Source organism: Chiloscyllium punctatum, chromosome 8 (assembly GCF_047496795.1).
Source record: "Chiloscyllium punctatum isolate Juve2018m chromosome 8, sChiPun1.3, whole genome shotgun sequence".
Classification (NCBI taxonomy): domain Eukaryota; kingdom Metazoa; phylum Chordata; class Chondrichthyes; order Orectolobiformes; family Hemiscylliidae; genus Chiloscyllium; species Chiloscyllium punctatum.
Window position 1 is genome coordinate 78,021,756 of NC_092746.1, and position 18,977 is coordinate 78,040,732.

Here is an 18,977-nt window from a genome sequence, read left to right on the forward strand (position 1 = left end):
AGGTTCTGGTGAAAATTGGAAGGTCTGGGAATGGGGTTATGATCCCAGAAGTTGGTCCAAGCTGCCAAATTCACCCCAACACACTGTCTCGAGGAAAATAAAAATCCAGCCCAATAAAAGATGTTAAATACATTAAGGAAATACATGGAAAATTAAATGTATCTGAAATTTCCATTCTTTTTGTGACAACTGGGTTTCAGGTCTGTTTTTTTTAATAGTGGCAACAAATAGTGGAAAAAGTACCAAAAATAACAAATCAAAAATTCAAATATTCAAACATTTCACAAAATTTTAATGTAAATCTAGTTGACTCACTATTTTCCTCATAATATTATTAAAATATGAACATAAAAACAATAGAAGGAAAAGCATCAGCCAACTGAAACTGGATTTCTGCTAATAGAAAATTCTTACCTTCAGGGAATGCAGCAAACATTATCAGTAGCTTAGTAAAGCCAGTTTCCTATTATACAAAGACACTTTTAGAAAGCTTCCAAGCAAACCATTTCCCAAAATCATTTTATTCCAAAAGTTTGATATTATTAACAAACTAATGCCCCTAAATAACAACTGTATCACTGAATATATAACATAATCTATCTCAATTAAGTTAGGAAAATATTTAATTTTTCTATTCATTAATACAAAAACATATGTACATGAATTTTATGTGTCAACGTTTGCATTTCAGAATACAACTTACAATAAATGGAATCATAGAATGCTCTGCTAGACTTGTAGTTATTACGAGCAAATCATTTCGCAGCTGGCGTTCGGAATTGCTATGACCATTTATCATTTGGTTCAAAAAGACTTCTTTCAAAGCACTAAAGATAAAAAAGAACTAAATTAGTATTATTTTAGTATAACACATACAAAACAAAGTAATGTTTTATAACATGCAGCAAAATAAATCACTGGTAATACACCTGGTCATACATCATAGTGCTTATAGAGGTTCTAGCTGTCTGTTCTTTCCATTAGGAAACAGAACATCTTATGTGCATTGTTAACGTGTTAGCAAACAGCCTGTGTTACTCTCACCAGAAAATATCACCAATGACAGCTCTGTTTATTTCTTCTATCAGCATAAACCCACAGTAAACTATCACTTGTTAAACTATAAAATAAAAGCATAATACTAAAGATGCTGGAAATCTGAAATAGAAAAAGAAAATGCTGGAAAATATTCAGCAGTTTTAGCAGCGTCTGCAGAGAGAGACAAACAGTTAACGTTTCAAGTCAAATATTACTTTTCTTTGGAAATGAAAGAAGGTAGGCTTGTTAAACCATAGCAGTTTAAGTGACAATCGGATTGTGAGAATCTAGCTTGCTGGAAACACCAAATCTCTTCAAGATTTTATGTGCTTCCGGTAACTATCAAGTTAATTTTGTCAGGCATTTAGTGGGACTATATAGTTTCCTATTGTCGAAGTGAGTGCATGAACGTATAAGGTATAAAAGAGCCAAATATATTAGTCTTTTGTTAACTCCTTCTAATATTTATCCAATGATCTGCTTTGACATAAATCTTAAAGATTTACCTAATAGAGTACTTTGAAATTTGAACAAAGGCATCAAAATCAAATAAAATTACACTTCAACTAACATCATGAAATAGTACTTGAATAACTGCTTTGGTTTGTGTAATTATTTGAAAATACTCACCAGATACAGTCAAAATCACTCAGCTGATTAATAAGTTCCTTTTCAGAGGCCTGTTCGAGTAAGTTCCATAGGACCGCAGATGAGCAAAATAAAAGTTGGCCAGTTGGATCTGGATTGTTTAGGATGCGGCAGATTTTATTTGCTGCCAGTGCATTCAACATCAGGTTACAGTTCACAGCTGGAATCAGACAAACAAGTCAAACGCTACAGTGAGCGCATCAGTGATATTATAGTTAAGATTGGTAATTAGCTTCGACAAGATCTTTAATTGCACATAAGGTATGCAACTTCACAAAGTTTCAAATACATGCAATTCAAAAAAATACTTGGGGTCCCAAAATTTGTCTAAGTGTTAATTTCAGAAAGCTTCATGGAGAGTTTCCCTCCCTGAGGCCTGCTAACTTTTCTCATGCAGGTTTACATAACTCAGCTCATTAAATATGTACCATCTGGTCATTGAGCTGATTTTGGAGGTATGCTGAGAATAAATTAGTCAGATTTACCATCTTTCAAAATGTGGTCTGGAAAAGCACTACAATTTTTTTTCTTTTAAATCAATTTAGCCATATTTTCTCAGCTACTTTAATGTAAGGGACAGAAATTTTCTTTTTAAAAAAAATTTATTGAAAAGCTTTTTAAAATCTTTTACAAAACATTTATATATAAAGAGAAAAAAACCCATCAAAACAGAAAAAAAGGACAAAGAACAAGGCCATAACATAGTATCATTGTTACTAAACAATCTATTATTCTACCAAAACAAACCTATCTACTTAACTAAGATTAAACTACAAACATATTGAATAAATACTAGCTTAAATTACATTCAAGTTACTTAAATTAAATAATGTCTTACTACTTTATTCTATCTTACTCATCACACCTCCACTAAGGCTCCCATCCCTGGAAGTACCCCCTACAGTACCCATATTCTTTTCCTTCCAGTCTCTTCCTCCCGGTGCCCCACGGGAACCCATAAAGATTCCCACGGCTATACCATGGCCCTGACTAATATTGCCGACAAGTCAGTTTCAATATAATTTTAAAAGGGCCGCCACGTCCTATAAAACTTCTGTTTTGTGGTGCACCATATTTGTGAGGTAATCTTGGGGGAGATGCACCATCACCAGCTTACGCCACTCCATAAGACCTGGTGGTTTTCCCGACATTCAATTTATTAGAATGTTCTTCCTCGTGCAATGGGCAAGGATATTACACAGTCTCTTCCCATGTTCCCCCAGAGAGGGCAAATTTGGCAGTGCCAAAAGACGAATTACTGGCTCCATGTTAATTCCAATCCCCAGAATGTCCTTTAACTCCCTTACTATAGCACTCCAATATCTTTGGATCTTGTAACATGACCAATAACAATGTGAGAGAATGCCTATATTAATTTTACATTTGGGACATTCTAGTGACACTCCTCTTAGCTAGCCTTTCTGGTGCCATATGACCCCTGTGTGAGATCTTCAATTGCATAGCCTGTGCTGTTACACAATGAAATTTTCCAAATATCTTCCCATATCTCCGGTGAAATGTCCTGTCCTAACTCTCAGTTCTAGAATCCTCCCATATCCCCCAGAGCACAGCCTTTCTGTAAATGATATAAAGTACTAAGTGAAAGAGTACTCGCACACTGGAGTACCGTTTTCTCCACATCTGATTTATAACGTTGGGCTAGGAGTGTGGTCTTCCTCTGTATATATTCCCTTACCTGGAAGTATCGGAAAAGGTCCTTATTGGATAACCCATAATTCTGACTTAACTGACTGAATGACATCAGGACCTCACCCTCGAACAAATCACCCAAACACAGAATTTCTTTGTTCTCCCATGTCTTAAAGCCAGAGTCCGTTGCCCCAGGTTTAATCCTTGGGCTCCTACCAATGGGGTAAATGGTGAAATTTTAAACCAAGTGCCCTCATCTTGCCTCATTATACTCTAGGCTTTCACTGTATTCAAGATAATTGGACCAGTGCATTACTGGGTCACGGATTTCATCTTGTCCATAAATAATAAATTAATTAGAGGAATTTCAACTGTGAGACTTCAATATCGAGCCATAATGATCCTGAATTCCCCCGTACCCAGTCACCAACATTTGTTAACACAGCACTTATTTGATATTTCTTCAAATTTGGAAGATCCACCCCTCCCTCAGCTTGCGAAAGTTGTAATTTAGTGAGTTTAATTAGAGCACGCCTATGGCACCAAATAAATGACTCCAGACAACCATTAATCCTCTGTAATTCTTGTCTAGATAACAGTAATGGGAGCATTCTCATGGGATATAACAGTCGGGGAAGGACAATCATTTTAATCAGGGATATTTGGCCCAGCCATGATAACGGTAATCCCCCTCATTGCTGCAAATCCTGTTTTATCCTCTCTAGTAACTGTACAAAGTTAACCTTATACAGTAGGTGGAAGGAAGGGGTAATAAAAATTCCCAAATACAGAAAACCTTTTGGTAACCACCTAAACGGGAACTGTATTTTATCCTTCAAGTTAGGCATCTCCACTAAGCCTCCTATAACCTGACAAAATACCATGTGAATTCATTGTTTGAATAGTCGAGGAACAGACTTCTCCGCATCGGCCAAGAATAAAAGGACGTTGTCAGCATATAAGGTAATCTTATGTTCCCCCTTTCCCACCTTTTGCACTATCATTTCAGAGTCCCTTCTGATAGTTTCGGCTAACGGTTCAATTGCCAAAGTAAACAGTAGCAGTGATAAAGGGCACCCCTGTCCAGTACTTCTTCTAATATTAAAATTATTTGACTTAACACCATTTGTAATAACTGCCGCCTTAGGATCCTTATAGAGTAGTTCTACAACCTCACAAAGGATCACCCCAAACCAAAACGCTCTAGAACCTCAAATAGATACGGCCATTCTATCTGATCAAAGGCTTTTTCTGCATCTAAGAAGACCACCTAACCCCAGAATCAATCTTTGCTGACACACCTGTACTGTATTCATTACTCTCCTAATATTGTTAGAGAAACTACGGCCCTTAACAAAACCTGTCTGGTCTTCTTTTATAATATGGGGCAGAACCTTCTACAATCTCAGAGCCAACATCTTCGATAAAATTTTAAAATCTACATTCAGTAGCGAGATTGGTCTATATGAAGTACATTCTTCAGGGTCCTTCCATTTCTTTGAAATAAGGGAGTTATTAGCTTCCCTAAGAGTAGACAGTAGACAATCCTGTGTATAAGTGTATTTGTACATCCCCAGAAGTGGTTCCACTAATATATTTCTGAATTCCTTATAGAATTCAGTTGGGAATCCATCTGCGCCCCAGTGCTTTGCCACCTTGGAGATGTCTTATTGCTTCCTGCACTTTCTGTACTGTTAGAAGTGCATTCAAAAGGGAAGCCTACTCTTTACTCACATTGTGGAGGTTGAGATTTTCAAAGAAGGACTGCATTCCCATTGTACTATATTTGCTGCCCTCTGACTGATATAGCTCTGCAAAGTATTCCCTAAAACTAGCATTGATCTTTTTCGATTCATGGGTAATCGTACCAGCCTTCTCCCTAACAGATCTAATAGATTGGGAGGCATTTTTTTCTCCTAGCTAAATAAGCCAGATATTTACAAGGCTTATCTCCGAATTCGAACAGTCTTTGTTTGGCAAAGGAGACCTCTTTTTTAACCATTTTTGTGTGTATTGAGTCAAGGGCAGCCGGAGAGCTGTGACCCGCTGGAGTTTAACCAATGACGGTTTATTATAATATATTTTCTCAGCTACCTTCAGTCGGGCCTCCAGCAACACCTGCTGCTCCTCCCTCTGCCTATTCCTAATTGTCAAATATGAAATAATCAAACGTTGTAAATATGCTTTATTGGTCTCCCAAAGTATTGCCGGATTACTAGCTGTACCTGAATTAATATCCCAAAAGGTCCTGAATTCCCTTGTAATATACTCAATAAATTTACTATCCGCTAACAAAAATGAATCCATGTGGGAGTGACATACATTTACTCCACTGCCCTTAGCTTTAATATCTAAGTATATTGGTGCATGATCCGAAACAGCTATATTCCCTATTTTACATGAAAATATTCTGTCCAGACCGTCAAATGGCATAAAAAACATATCAAGTCGTGTCTGACATTTGTGTGGGTTGCAATAGAATGTGAAATCCCTTCCGTTAGGGTGGAGATACCTCCACACATCCACTCATCGAACATGTCCACCAACTGTTTAGACCGCGCAGGCGTACCTGCCAGGCCCTTTGGCACCCTGTCAATCTCTGGATCTATAAGGCGATTAAAATTCCCTCCTACGGGTGTACGATGAACCCCAAGATTCATTCATTTAGCCATTGCATCAATTAGAAATTTAAGAGGGGGTGCCGGGGGAAAATATACATTCAGAACTTCATATTCTTCTCCATTTATAAGGGCTTTCAAAATAATAAACCTTTCATGGTCATCCTTGATCTGCTCCGTTACTTGGAAGGGGAGGTTCCTTCTTATCAGTATAGTTACCCCTCTACTCTTAGAACTGAAGGATGAGAAAAACACCTTTCATAAACCCCCCCTGCTGCAGTTTCAGATGTTCTTTATCAGTTAGGTGCAGTATGGCAATATCCACCCTTGCCTTCTCGAGGCTCGACAAGACCTTTTCTCTTTTAATAGGGGAATGACTCTCTTTTATATTCCAGGTACACCACCTGAACAAATCACTAGTCATGGTCATCTAGGACAGCCCGTGATTTCCAAGGAGGAAGGAACTTATATGAGGTGTGACGAGTTACAAAGATACTAACTGTATGAATTCTAAAACCTTTTCCTATCGGAACAACTACATCTGAAAAAAAACACTACATTTAACTGAAACTAATACTCAAATAATCCCCCATTCACTCGAGATCGTTCCCCCCCCCCCCACTCCCTGCCAATAGAGGCCACCCTTCCCAATACTTATTACCATCTTAACCCCCTCTAGCTGAGGCTGTGCCCTAGCCCCAGGCAATTCACAAATAAAAACACTTGTTATTTACATTCAGAAGCAGTGGATACCCAATTCCACCTGACTCCCCCCCCCCCCCCCGCCCCCCCCTCCACACACACACACACACACACGTCTTAGTTACAAATATAGTCACCCCAAATGCAGGCTCAAAGAGACAGCATTAAAAGAAAATCCTAGATAATACCCGGCTAACGGCTAACCGATATATAAAATAGTTCCAATTTTACAAATTTACAACAATACCATACATTTACAACCAATAATCACAAAAAAGGGGAAGTGGGGAAGGGGGAGAGGGAAATAGAAACGGGGGTAATTAAAAAAAAAACCCCAAACCAATGTCCGCAATAATGCCCTCTCCCCTCCCATCCCAACTCAGGTCCTTCATTTCAGAGACTTTACAAAGTCCTTCACCTTTTTATCAGAGTCAAAGTTATATATCGTCCCACCCATGGGTGAAACGCAACACGGCCAGGTACCTCATGGAGTATTGGATGTTTAAGTTCCTTAATTTTTATTAAACATTATCAAATGTTCTTCTCCTCTTGACTGGGGCTCCTGAAAAATCTTGAAGAAACATTATTTTTGAACTTTATACATTAAGACTTCCTTCCCAATCTTCTTGCTGCTTCCACTATTAACTGTTTTTCTTTATAATACAGGAGCTGCAGTAGGACAACACTGGGGTGCTGTTCCAGCCCGGACCGGCGTGTTACAATCCGGTGGGCCTGCTCCATGCTTACCAGGTCTGACTCCAACTCTAACTGCAGGAACTTCAGGAGCCCATCCCTGCAGGAAGCCTGTGAGATCTTTGCCTTCTTCACGTTTTGGGAGGCCTTCCAGCGTTTGGGTCCTTCCTCCCAAGTCCTCTGCCAGGGTCTCCGATGCCGTGGTCCTTTCCTCCACTGCCTCCAATCTTCAATCCAGGAGCTGGATTTCCTGCTCATGCTTTTTTAGCATGGCAGACAGTGGCTCCACTGCTGCTTGAATCCACTCTCCGAGTTTAGTAAACTCTGAGAGTAAGTACTGCTGTCCTACTAGATCTGGAGGGGCCGTCTCGGGAGACTGAGTACTGGCACCCCCGGTGTAGTAGGGAAGTGCCCTGTCTGCTATCCTCCTTTAGGCCCCTTTTCTTTACCGGTCTTCATCCTGGCCTGAAGGTGTCTCAGGTGATTTCAGCAGCTCAAAATAATCAGTAAGTTTAAATTAATACTTTTTTTCTCCTTGGGGTGGTTGAAAAGGGGGGTAAAGGTCCACCTTGCCCAGGGTTATGGCAGAGAGCCCAGCACCCCAGATCACTCAGACTGCCGCCACCTTGGATCTCCCGGCAAGCTTAGGGACAGAACTTTTAAGAAAAATCAAAATACTTTTGAGGTGAGACAATTTGTTTAATTGAAAACAAACCAAAAACTTGGTCAAAGTTTTTTGACTACTGTTTAAGGTTAAATTTATGAAGTCGACTATTGCATGGATACTACTTTTGAGGCGCGGAAATTCTCGCCCTTCAAAATTCATACCATATCATTAGCAGAAGCCAACTAATCTCTAAATAAATCAAAAAAACAATGAATTATGGTCATTCTGAAAACGAGGAGTGGAGTGCAATGGCTGACACATTGGAAGACGCAAAGCGGAGCAGGACAGCTGGTGGACTAGCTCACAAATGTTGATCTGTTATCTGTGAGGAACTAGGGTTGACTTTTACATGGGATATCTGGAAAATTGCAGATTTTTTTGCCAAAAATAAGGGGTTCACTTTTACATGAGATGGACTACTACTTGAGCATATATGGTATAGGTAATACTGTAAGCATGATATGATAGAAAGCCAATTTTGTAGGAACCTAGCTAAGAAGGTAAACTGTAGAACTGAAAAACTTTCACAGTTTGAATAAATACTCTCAATATAATAAAGAGCAATGAAGAAAACATAAGAACATGCAATGTTTGTTTATTGACAAGGATACGATAGTGAAGTGTTAACATGTCAATGACAAGTAAAAGACAAAGATAAAACTCATACAACACCAGGTTATCGTCTAACAGGTTGGACTATAATCTGGTATTGGGTGATTTTTAATTCCAGACCAACACCGGCACCTCCACATCAAGTAAAAGACAGGCAAAACTCAGGAAGAGGCAAAACTCGACCTACTATTGGGAAATAGGGCAGGACAGGTGACGAGGGTGATAGTGGGGGAGGATTTTGATACAAGTTAGTAAATTTGCAGGTGACATCAAAATTGGAGGTGTAGTGGACAGCGAAGAGGATTACCTCAGATTACAACAGGATCTGGACCAGATGGGCCAATGGGCTGAGAAGTGTTAAATGGAGTTTAATTCAGATAAATGCGAGGTGGCAAGAACAGGAAGGCAGATTACTACCTCAATGGTATCAAATTAGGTAAAGGGGCTGTTCAGAGAGATCTGGGTGTTCTTGTCCACCAGTCAATGAAGGCAAGCATGCAGGTCGTGAAGAAGGCTAATAGCATGCTGGCCTTCATAACAAGAGGGATTGAGTATAGAAGCAAAGAGGTGCTTCTGCAGCTGTACAGGGCCCTGGTGAGACCACACCTGGAGTACTGTGTACAGTTCTGGTCTCCAAATTTGAGGAAAGACATTCTGGCTATTGAGGGAGTGCAGCGTAGGTTCACGAGGTCAATTCCTGGAATGGCAGGATTGCCTTACACGGAAAGACTGAAGCGACTGGGCTTGTATACCCTTGAGTTTAGAAGACTGAGAGGGGATCTGATTGAAACGTATAGGCTTATGAAAGGACTGGACACTCTGGCAGGAGGGAACATATTTCCGTTGATGGGGGAGTGCCGAACCAGAGGACACAACTTAAAAATACGGGGTAGACCATTTAGGACAGAGATGAGGAGAAACTACTTCACACAGAGAGTGGTGGCTGTGTGGAATGCTCTGCCCCAGAGGGCAGTGGAGGCCCAGTCTCTGGATTCTTTTAAGAAAGAATTGGATAGAGCTCTTAAAGATAGTGGAGTCAAGGGGTATGGAGATAAGGCTGGAACAGGATACTAATTAGGAATGATCAGCCATGATCATATTGAATGGCGGTGCAGGCTCGAAGGGCAGAATGGCCTACTCCTGCATCTATTGTCTATTGTCTATTGTCTATTGTCTATTGTGCTGCATTTTGGGAAAGCAAATCTTAGCAGGACTTACACATTTAATGGTAAGGTCCTAGGGAGTGTTGCTGAACAAAGAGACTTTGTAGTGCAGGTTAATAGCTCCTTAAAAGTGGAGTCGCAGGTAGATAGGACAGTGAAGAAGGCGTTTGATATGCTTTCCTTTATTGGTCAGAGTATTGAGTACAGGAGTTGGGAGGTCATGTTGCGGCTGTACAGGACATTGGTTAGGCCACTGTTGGAATATTGCGTGCAATTCTGGTCTCCTTCCTATCGGAAAGATGTTGTGAAACTTGAAAGGGTTCAGAAAAGATTTACAAGGATGTTGCCAGGGTTGGAGGATTTGAGTTATAGGGAGAGGCTGAACAGGCTGGGGCTGTTTTCCCTGGAGCATCGGAGGCTGACCTTATAGAGATTTACAAAATTATGAGGGGCATGGATAGGATAAATAGGCAAAGCCTTTTCCCTGGGGTCGGGGAGTCCAGAACTAGAGGGCATAGGTTTAGGGTGAGAGGGGAAAGATATAAAAGAGACCTAAGGGGCAACCTTCTCACGCAGAGGGTTGTACGTGTATGGAATGAGCTGCCAGAGGATGTGGTGGAGGTTGGTACAATTGCAACATTTAAGAGGCATTTGGATGGGTATATGAATAGGAAGGGTTTGGAGGGATATGGGCCGGGTACTGGCAGGTGGGACTAGATTGGGTTGGGATACCTGGTCGGCATGGACAGGTTGGACCGAAGGGTCTGTTTCCATGCTGTACATCTCTATGACTCTATGACTAAGAGACCATAGTTCTATTAATTTTAAAACAGTTATGAAGAGGGATAAAACTGGTCCATAAACTGGGGCAAGATGAATTTTGATGGAATAAAACAGGAGCTTACAGAGATTGATTGGAGTAGTTTGTTTGCAGGGGAAGGGACCTCTGGCGAGTGGGAGGCCTTTAAAAGTCAGATAGTTAGAGTTCAAGGTCTCTATGTTCCTGTGAGGGAGAAACGCTGGGTTGACAAAAATAGTGACCCTGGATGACAAGAGATTTTGAAGCTTTGACAAGAAAAAAGGAAGTATGGCTGAGGTACAGACCACTGGGATCAAGGGAATTCCTGGAGGTATATAGGGGATACAGGAGTTTACTGAAAAAGGAAATCAGGAGGGAGAAAAGGGGAATGAGACAGCCATGGCTGAGAAAATTAGGATGAATACAAATAGGTTCTTTAAGTATTTTAAAAGAGAAAGAAAGGCTACAGAGAGAATAGGACCCCTCAAGGACCAAAGTGGACATGCATGTGTAGAATTGCAGGACATAGTCGAGGTCCTCAATGAATATTTCTCCTCTGTGTTTCCCAGTGGAGAAAGACATGGAGACTTGGGAACTTGGGGAAGTTAATGGTCATATCTTGGGGACTGTCCATATCATAGTAGAGGACGTATTGGATATATTAGAATGTATGAAGGTGGATAAATCTCCTAGTCCTGACCAGATATATCCACGAAAACTGCAAGAGGCCAGCGAAGAAATTGTGGGGGCCCTGGCTGATATTTTTGCATCATCGTTAGCCACGGGTGAGATCCCGGAAGACTGGAGGATAGGGAAGGTTGTGCCCTTATTCAAGAAGGGCTACAAAGAAAAGGTAGGGAACTATAGACCAGTAAGCCTAACATCTGTGGTCGATAAGTTACTTGAGAAGATTCTGAGATAAGATATGCATGCATTTGGATTTGATTAAGAATACTCAGCATGGCTTTGTTTGTGTGAGATCATACCTCATAAATTTGCTAGAATTCTTTAATTAAGTGACCTGGAAGATTGATGAGGGCAGGGTGGTAGATGTCTATCTGGATTTCAGTAAGGCCTTTGATAAGGTTCCACATGGTAAGCCGCTCTGGAAGATTAGATCGCATGGACTTCAGGGAGAAAATGAGGACTGCAGATGCTGGAGATCAGAGCTGAAAATGTGTTGCTGGAAAAGCGCAGCAGGTCAGGCAACATCCAAGGAGCAGGAGAATCAATGTTTCGGGAATGAGACTGAAGAAGGGCCCTCCTGAAGAAGGGCTCATGCCCGAAACATCGATTCTCCTGCTCCTTGGATGCTGCCTGACCTGCTGCGCTTTTCCAGCAAAACATTTTCAACGCATGGACTTCAGGACAAGCTGGCAAATTGGATACAAAATTAGCTTGATGGTAGGAAGCAGATGGTAATAGTGGAGGGATGCTTGTCGGACTGGAGGCCTGTGACTAGTGGAGTGCCTCGGGATCAGTGCTTGGCCCATTACTGTTTGTTATCTATATAAATGATTTGGATGAGAATGTAAAAGGCATGATTAGTAAGTTTGCTGATGACACTAAAATAGAAGATATCGTGGACAGTGAGGAAGGTTGTCAGAAATTGCAGCAGGACCTTGATCAGCTGGTGAAGTAGACCAAGAAATGGCAAATCGAGTTTAATTTTGATAAGTGTGAGGTCTTGCATTTTGGAAAGTCAAATCAAGGGAGGAATTTCATGGTGAAAGGTAGGGCCTCAAAGAGTTTAGTGGAACAGAAAGACCTTTGAGTTCAGATGCACGGTTCTCTGAAAGTGTAGTCACAGGTAGACAGGGCAGTGAAGAAGGCTTTTGGCACAATGGCCTTCATCAGCCAGGACATTGAGTATAGAAGTTGAGAAGATTTGTTGCAGTTGTACAGAACAGTGGTGAGGCTGCACTTGGAGTACTGTATTCAGTTTTGGTCATCTTACTACGGGAAGGATGTTATTAAACTGGAATGAGTGCAGAAGAAATTTACAAGGATGTTGCAGGACTCAACCATCTGAGTTATAGGGAGAGGTTGGACAAGCTAGGATGTATTCTTTAGAGTGTAGGTTACTGAGGGAGGATCTTATAGAAGTTTGGAAAATCACGAGAGGCATGGATGGGGTGAATGCACTCAGTCTTTTCCCCAGGGTTGGGGAATCAAGGACTAAAGGGCATCAATTTAAGGTTAGAGGGGAAAGAATAAAAGGGAGCCCGAGGGGTAACTTTACACAGAATATGAGAATGAGCTGCCAACAAAGTGGTTGAGGTGGGTACATTAACAACATTTAAAAGGCATTTGACAAATACCTGGATAGGAACGGTTTAGAAGGATATGGCAAAAGTGAGGACTGCAGATGCTGGAGATCAGATGAGATGAGAATGGTGCTGGAAAAGCACAGCAGGTCAGGCAGCATCCGAGGAGCAGGAAAATCAACATTTCAGGCAAAAGCCAGGTTTCCTGATGAAGGACTTTTGCCCAAAACATTGACTTTCCTGCTCCTTGGATGCTGCCTGACCTGCTGTGCTTTTCCAGCACCACTCTAATCTTGACTTAGAACGATATGGGCAGAGAAATGGCGTTAGTGTTGATGTCATTTTGGTCGGCATGGGCCGGTTTGGGCCAAAGGGTATGTCTCCGTGCTGTAGGATTCTAAGACTCTATGACAAGTAAACAGTAAAAACATGGTAAATGAACTATGAGAATTAAGGATATAAGCTGCAATGTAGTGTGTTAGAGTCAGAACTTGATGAGATTTATGAGGTGTCTTCGGCTTATATTTATAAATAAAGTCTGTGCTAGCTGTACACAAGACTGGATGTAGCTTTTAAATTACCTCAAATATATTCCAGGAAAAGATCTTGAATACCCAAACTCATAGTAATTATCATACTAGTGCAAACAAACTAATCCTACAAAGAAACAATATATACTTGAGTAATAGTTAATCTCATGTAAACGTTGACCCCCTATTTGTGCCCAGAAAATTTGGAATTTTCCATATATCTCATGTAAAAGTTGACCCTAGTTCTTCACAGACAACAGATCAACATTTGTGAGCCAGTCTGCCAGCCGGCCGACTCCACTCTGGCTTTCCAGTCTCCTGGGTGCCTTACTCCACTCTGGGTCTTCCAATGTGCCGGCAATTGCACAATGCTCTGGGTTTCCAGAATTACCTTAATTCGCTGTATTTTTTATCTTTATTCATTTAGAGATTACTTGGGCTTCTGCTCATGACGTGGTATGAATTTTGACTGGCATGAATTTCATCCCCTCAAAAGTAGTGTCCATAGTTGACTCCAAAAAGTACAGGGCAACCCCATATCCGCAGAATCGTTTTTCGCAGTTTCAGTTACCTGCGGTTTACCGCGGTCGGAACATATTATAGAGAATGTTCTGGAACCAGGGGCCAGGGGGCTGCTGGCAAGATATGTTTGCCATTCAATTGAATGGGTTCGCTCCTATCCGCGGTTTCAGGCTTCTGTGGTAGGTCTTGGAAAGTATCCTCCGCCAATACGGGGGGACTATTGTAGTCAAAATAATTCAACAATGACTCGAGTATATACAGTAAACATTTTCCTTTTCCATACATTTGAATATATCACTCAAATGTAATAGCTATTTTTCAGGTGATTCTGCCAAACCTAGGAGGCAAAAATACTATCTTTTAAGTGGATAACTAAATGTCCTCATACAAAGGATCTTCATACAAAGCAGGATTCAGGAGACTCAGAAGGAATAATTGAATTCGTTCAAATAAAATGGGCACTGAGATAGAGCTGATTAATCTGTGTCCATTAGTACTGATGCAAATAGAAAACTTGCAGCTGCCTGCTTATTTAAATAATATCCATTTCAGTAATAAAAGCCTTGCATGCATTATTAATGCATGTGTCAAATGAGCCCCAAAGTTATATTAGTTTAACATAACTTAGTTATCCCAATCTCACTGAAACACCTCTTAAAGACAAGGTACTCTAGATGTAGCAGATTTTGGAACAGTCAGAGATGATTGTGCAGAAAGATGAGTGGAAGTGGCACAAGAGATCTGTGAATGTGCTCCAAGTTTCTCAAAACAGGATGGGAGCCTTAGACCAGGAGGTGGGCAGGAGACTAGGAGACCTTCCAGGTGGACACTAAGAGTAGGTTAGGTAGAGGTAAATGTCATGTTCAATGCTAACAGTTGAGCCCCGAGGACCCAGATGCAGTATCCAGAAATATACAATGACACCCACAAGTGGTATAACTTTCATAGCTTCATCTCAACAGCATACAGATTTGGTAACGTTGGTGAAAACCTCACATTCATATTTCAGCATCTGTCCACTACTCGATTATGACAGGCACATCAGCCAAACACATTGTACCATATTTACCAAGGATATTTTCCTCTCTCTTGCTGAAGGTGAAACATTAACTTTAGAGGCAGCAGCACCACAGACGTGGGGAAAAGAAATGCCTACATTTTCTCAACCCTAAGGCACAGATTATACTTGCCATATGTTTATCCAGATTATCTCAACAGCATTGGAAGATTTACAATAGCCCATGGTGTATAGGAAAAGGGGAGAACAACAATTTCTGCACAGTATCAGAGTCCCAATATTCTTACATAATACATCAATGCAACATCTATGATTAATCGTATTGTGAATGAAAATTGCTACAATAAAAATAATTATTGTCTGATACATTTCAAAACTGATTTTATTTTAAATACTGTAGATATTTTGCATAGTGGATAACATAGCAAACATCTTCCTTAAAAAATGGTAACAGAAATCGGAATAAGCTAATATAAGTTGAAATATACTCGAAACAGTTCAGGAGGTACTTACCAGATGAACGTGAAAGACACTGCAAGGTCTGGATTATCTGTAACTTGACCTTTGGTTGGTTTTCAACCAGGGTAAGTCCCATGACCAGGGTTTCTACCACACCACTCTCTTCAATCATTTGCATATTGTAGCTTTTGCTTGTTGGATAATATTCTGAAAAAAAAGTGTTAATTAAAAATATGTCTGAATAGTAAAACAAGTCTTCTTGAAAATAACTTACTTGTATTCAATCAAGATTATAGTAAAACTAAGTAATATTGACACTGTAAACAAACCTTTGGAAAAAGTTAAATAAAGTAAAAGGGGTCTGTAATGGCTAAATTATACCAAATACCTTCAATTTCCTGTCTGGGCGAGTCTTTTGAATACAGTTTCATGATGGAGTCACAGATTTGTAATCGGACCTCTGCATTGCATATCCTCAGTAAGTAACCTGTCAAAAAGTTAGTGAGAATTACAGTGTTACAAAAGTTTATTTTCCTTACTTGAAAGCTTAATTTTGATCTCAAATTATTGTGTTTAGTTTCCATATTTTTCAGCTTCTGGGCTATTTTTAATTAATAGGCACTTTTCAGGTTATTAAAAATGTACTAAGGGAAAACTGTGGCTGGATAGGCAAGTAGTCCAAAACTGTTAATGTTATTAAAACTTGTTAACACAGCAAGTAAAGTCAATATTAGCATTATAGGCATTAGCCTATGAATGTAATCTGTTTCCACCAAAATGGAGTTCGTTATCAACAGTTTCACTCCCTTCAGCCCTAAACATGACTTCTTAAATATACTGGTGTAGATTTATTTCTTAACTATTTGGATATTAAACATCCAATACATAAGTTTGGAGAAGTATACATAAATATTATTTTAGTGCAGAATGTCACACTAGTATTGCAGAATGCAAACTTACCATCATGGGGATTATTTGGGGTGTTTGGTATAGAAGTATTTAAGGGAAGCTATGTAACCATATGGAGAATTGTGAATGGGGTGTGATGAAGAAAGCTAGCAGAGGTATGTTTTGAGCATAAAATCAGCATGGACCTGTTGAGATGAATGGCCTACTTCTGTACTATATTTAATTGATAAAAGAATTTGTCTAACTTTTTTCTCTGAACTAAATGGATTAAAATTCCAGCACACTTTGAAAGGGATGTCCAAACCTTTCCGTCAGACATTCTATTCTGCACACTCTACTGAGTAAAAATGAAAATCCATCCCATGAATTCCATATTAAAACCTAAGGTAAAAAGTTCAATTTGTCTATGATCACATTTCTAATACTACTTATAAAGGGAAGCAAGGAAATTCCCCAAATGGAGGGATAGGGGAGAATCAAATCCATCAATATTCAGATGTAACTTATATGCATTTTCTTATGAATTACAAAATGGCAATATTAACGGGCCGTTGCTTTGCTTGAGAAGGCTGTCTGATTAAAAAAATAGTTAGTAGAGAAATCAACATAAAACTGATTTGTTTTTGGTGCTATTCGTGTTGTTATTTATTCAGATAGGTAACACATAGTGCCATACATAAAACAAGAATTGGCATTTACATTGGCATTACAATGTAGATTTTTCAGCAGTAAGACCGTCAAAATGTTTAGCATTTTTTGAGCAAACAAAACGGTGCTGACATACCCATTTGCGAAATAGACTCTGACACAACTTGGGCAAAGGTGGATTCATCAGACGATTTCTCCTTTAGAAAGGGTAAACTGATGAAAACAGAAGTAATGACAGATCATTTTATTTTTAAATATAAAATTCAGATTGTATGAACATCACTAATATATTTTATTAAATAATTTTTACACTATAAAGCCTTCAATAAGCTTATGCATTTAAAGATATCCATTCCTCTGTTTATGTTTTATGTGTTCTTTGAAAGGTGAGCATACTGGCAAGGCCAGAATTTGTTGCTCATTCCTAAGTGGCCTTGAGAGGGTGGTAGTGAGCTGTCAATTTTGAATTGCTGCAGTCCATGTGGGCAAAGATGTAAACATTGTTCTGCTAGGAAATGAATTCCAGGAATTTGAACCACTGATAGTAAAAGTTGCAGAGATGTATAGATTCATGTCTGAATGGTGTGACCAGGAAGGGAATTTGCAGCTGGAGTTCTAAAATATAAAGTTTACGGGTTTGTAAGATGCTGTTGAAGAAATTTTGGCAGCAGTGCCACAGTGCATCATTGGTGGAAGAAGTGAATGTTTAAACTGCTGATTATGTGGGCTGCTTTGTCTTCGATGATGTTTAGCTTCTACAGTGTTGTGGAGCAGCCTTTACCCAGTTAAATGAACAGCATTTCAACACACTGTAGGAGCAAATTACTACAGCTGCTGAAATCTGTACTGAACATAAAAAATGCTGTAAATCACAGTGAGCCAGGCAGCATCCAGGCATGGGAATCCTCTTGCAAGCTGCCTGCCTTGAAGAAGTTTTCCTCCTCTCTCTACAAGAATCTCAGGGAGTCCCTCTCCCACTGCAACTCCCAGATCATTTCCTATGCTACTCTCTCCCCACCCCCACCCTCCTCTAGCTTATCTCTCCACGCTTCAGCCTCACTGCCTTTATTCCTGATGAAGGGCTTTTGCCCGAACCGTTGATTTCGAAGCTCCTTGGATGCTGCCTGAACTGCTGTGCTCTTCTAGCACCACTAATCCAGAATCTGGTTTCCAGCATCTGCAGTCATTGTTTTTACCGCATCCATGGAGAGACAGTAAGCTAAGGTTTTGAGTCTAAATAACTCTTCATCAGAGCTGCTCTAGATTTGAAATGTTAGACTGCTCTTTCTCAATGGGCACTGCAGATCTGTTGTGATTCACAGCATTTTTGTTTTTAATATTCTAACACACTCCTGATTTAGGCCTTGTAGATGATGGGCAATCTTTGTGAGTCAAGAGGTAGATTACTCACTGTGGAATTCCCGGCCTCTGACTTGAAATTGTCTTACATAATCCAACCAGAAATCTGGCTACTTTGGATCTGGTGGAATTTAGCATTCAGTTTGAGAGTGAGATATTTTGGTCAGAAACAACTGTACAAAATTTAAATAATGGTAAGTATAAAGGAACAAAGACAGAGCTGAGTGGAATGGACTGGTGAGAAAGGAGTTCAGCATCAAAATCAGTTAAGGAACAATGGCAGACATTTAAGAAAAAAGGTCATGGCTCACATTGAAAATATATTCCAGTGAAAAAGAAGGATTCTAGGAATGGGATAAATTCTGGATTGCAACACATTGAATTATAAAAACTTATGGCAAAGATTAATGGGTAGTCAAAGGATTACCATTGTGCTCAACAGGTTCCATTCTAAATTTCTATATTATTTCAATAGCTCTATCCATATGTATTATACTTGAAAGGGCTCAGAAAAGATTTACAAGGATGTTGCCAGGGTTGGAGGATCTGAGCTATAGGGAGAGGCTGAACAGGCTGGGGCTGTTTTCCCTGGAGTGTTGGAGGCTGAGGGGTGACCTTATAGAGGTTTACAAAATTATGAGGGGCATGGACAGGATAAATAAACAAAGTCTTTTC

General features: G+C 39.9%; 1 protein-coding gene across 13 annotated transcripts in view; it reads right to left on the minus strand.

Annotated features, from left to right (window-relative positions):
* steap2 (STEAP family member 2, metalloreductase) overlaps window positions 1–18,977 on the minus strand; it is a 226,015-nt gene that overhangs the window by 71,015 nt on the left and 136,023 nt on the right. For 11 of the 13 annotated variants that reach the window (XM_072575875.1, XM_072575876.1, XM_072575877.1 and 8 more), the window contains 6 exons: window positions 17,080–17,156; window positions 15,775–15,873; window positions 15,441–15,593; window positions 1,669–1,846; window positions 704–827; window positions 415–463 (listed from right to left, as the gene is read on the minus strand). In XM_072575875.1, the coding sequence (XP_072431976.1) occupies window positions 415–463; window positions 704–827; window positions 1,669–1,846; window positions 15,441–15,593; window positions 15,775–15,873; window positions 17,080–17,156 (680 nt within the window). Of the gene's footprint in view, window positions 1–414; window positions 464–703; window positions 828–1,668; window positions 1,847–15,440; window positions 15,594–15,774; window positions 15,874–17,079; window positions 17,157–18,977 lie in introns of those variants that run through there. The other 2 variants (XM_072575882.1, XR_011961378.1) reach the window with 2 other exon arrangements.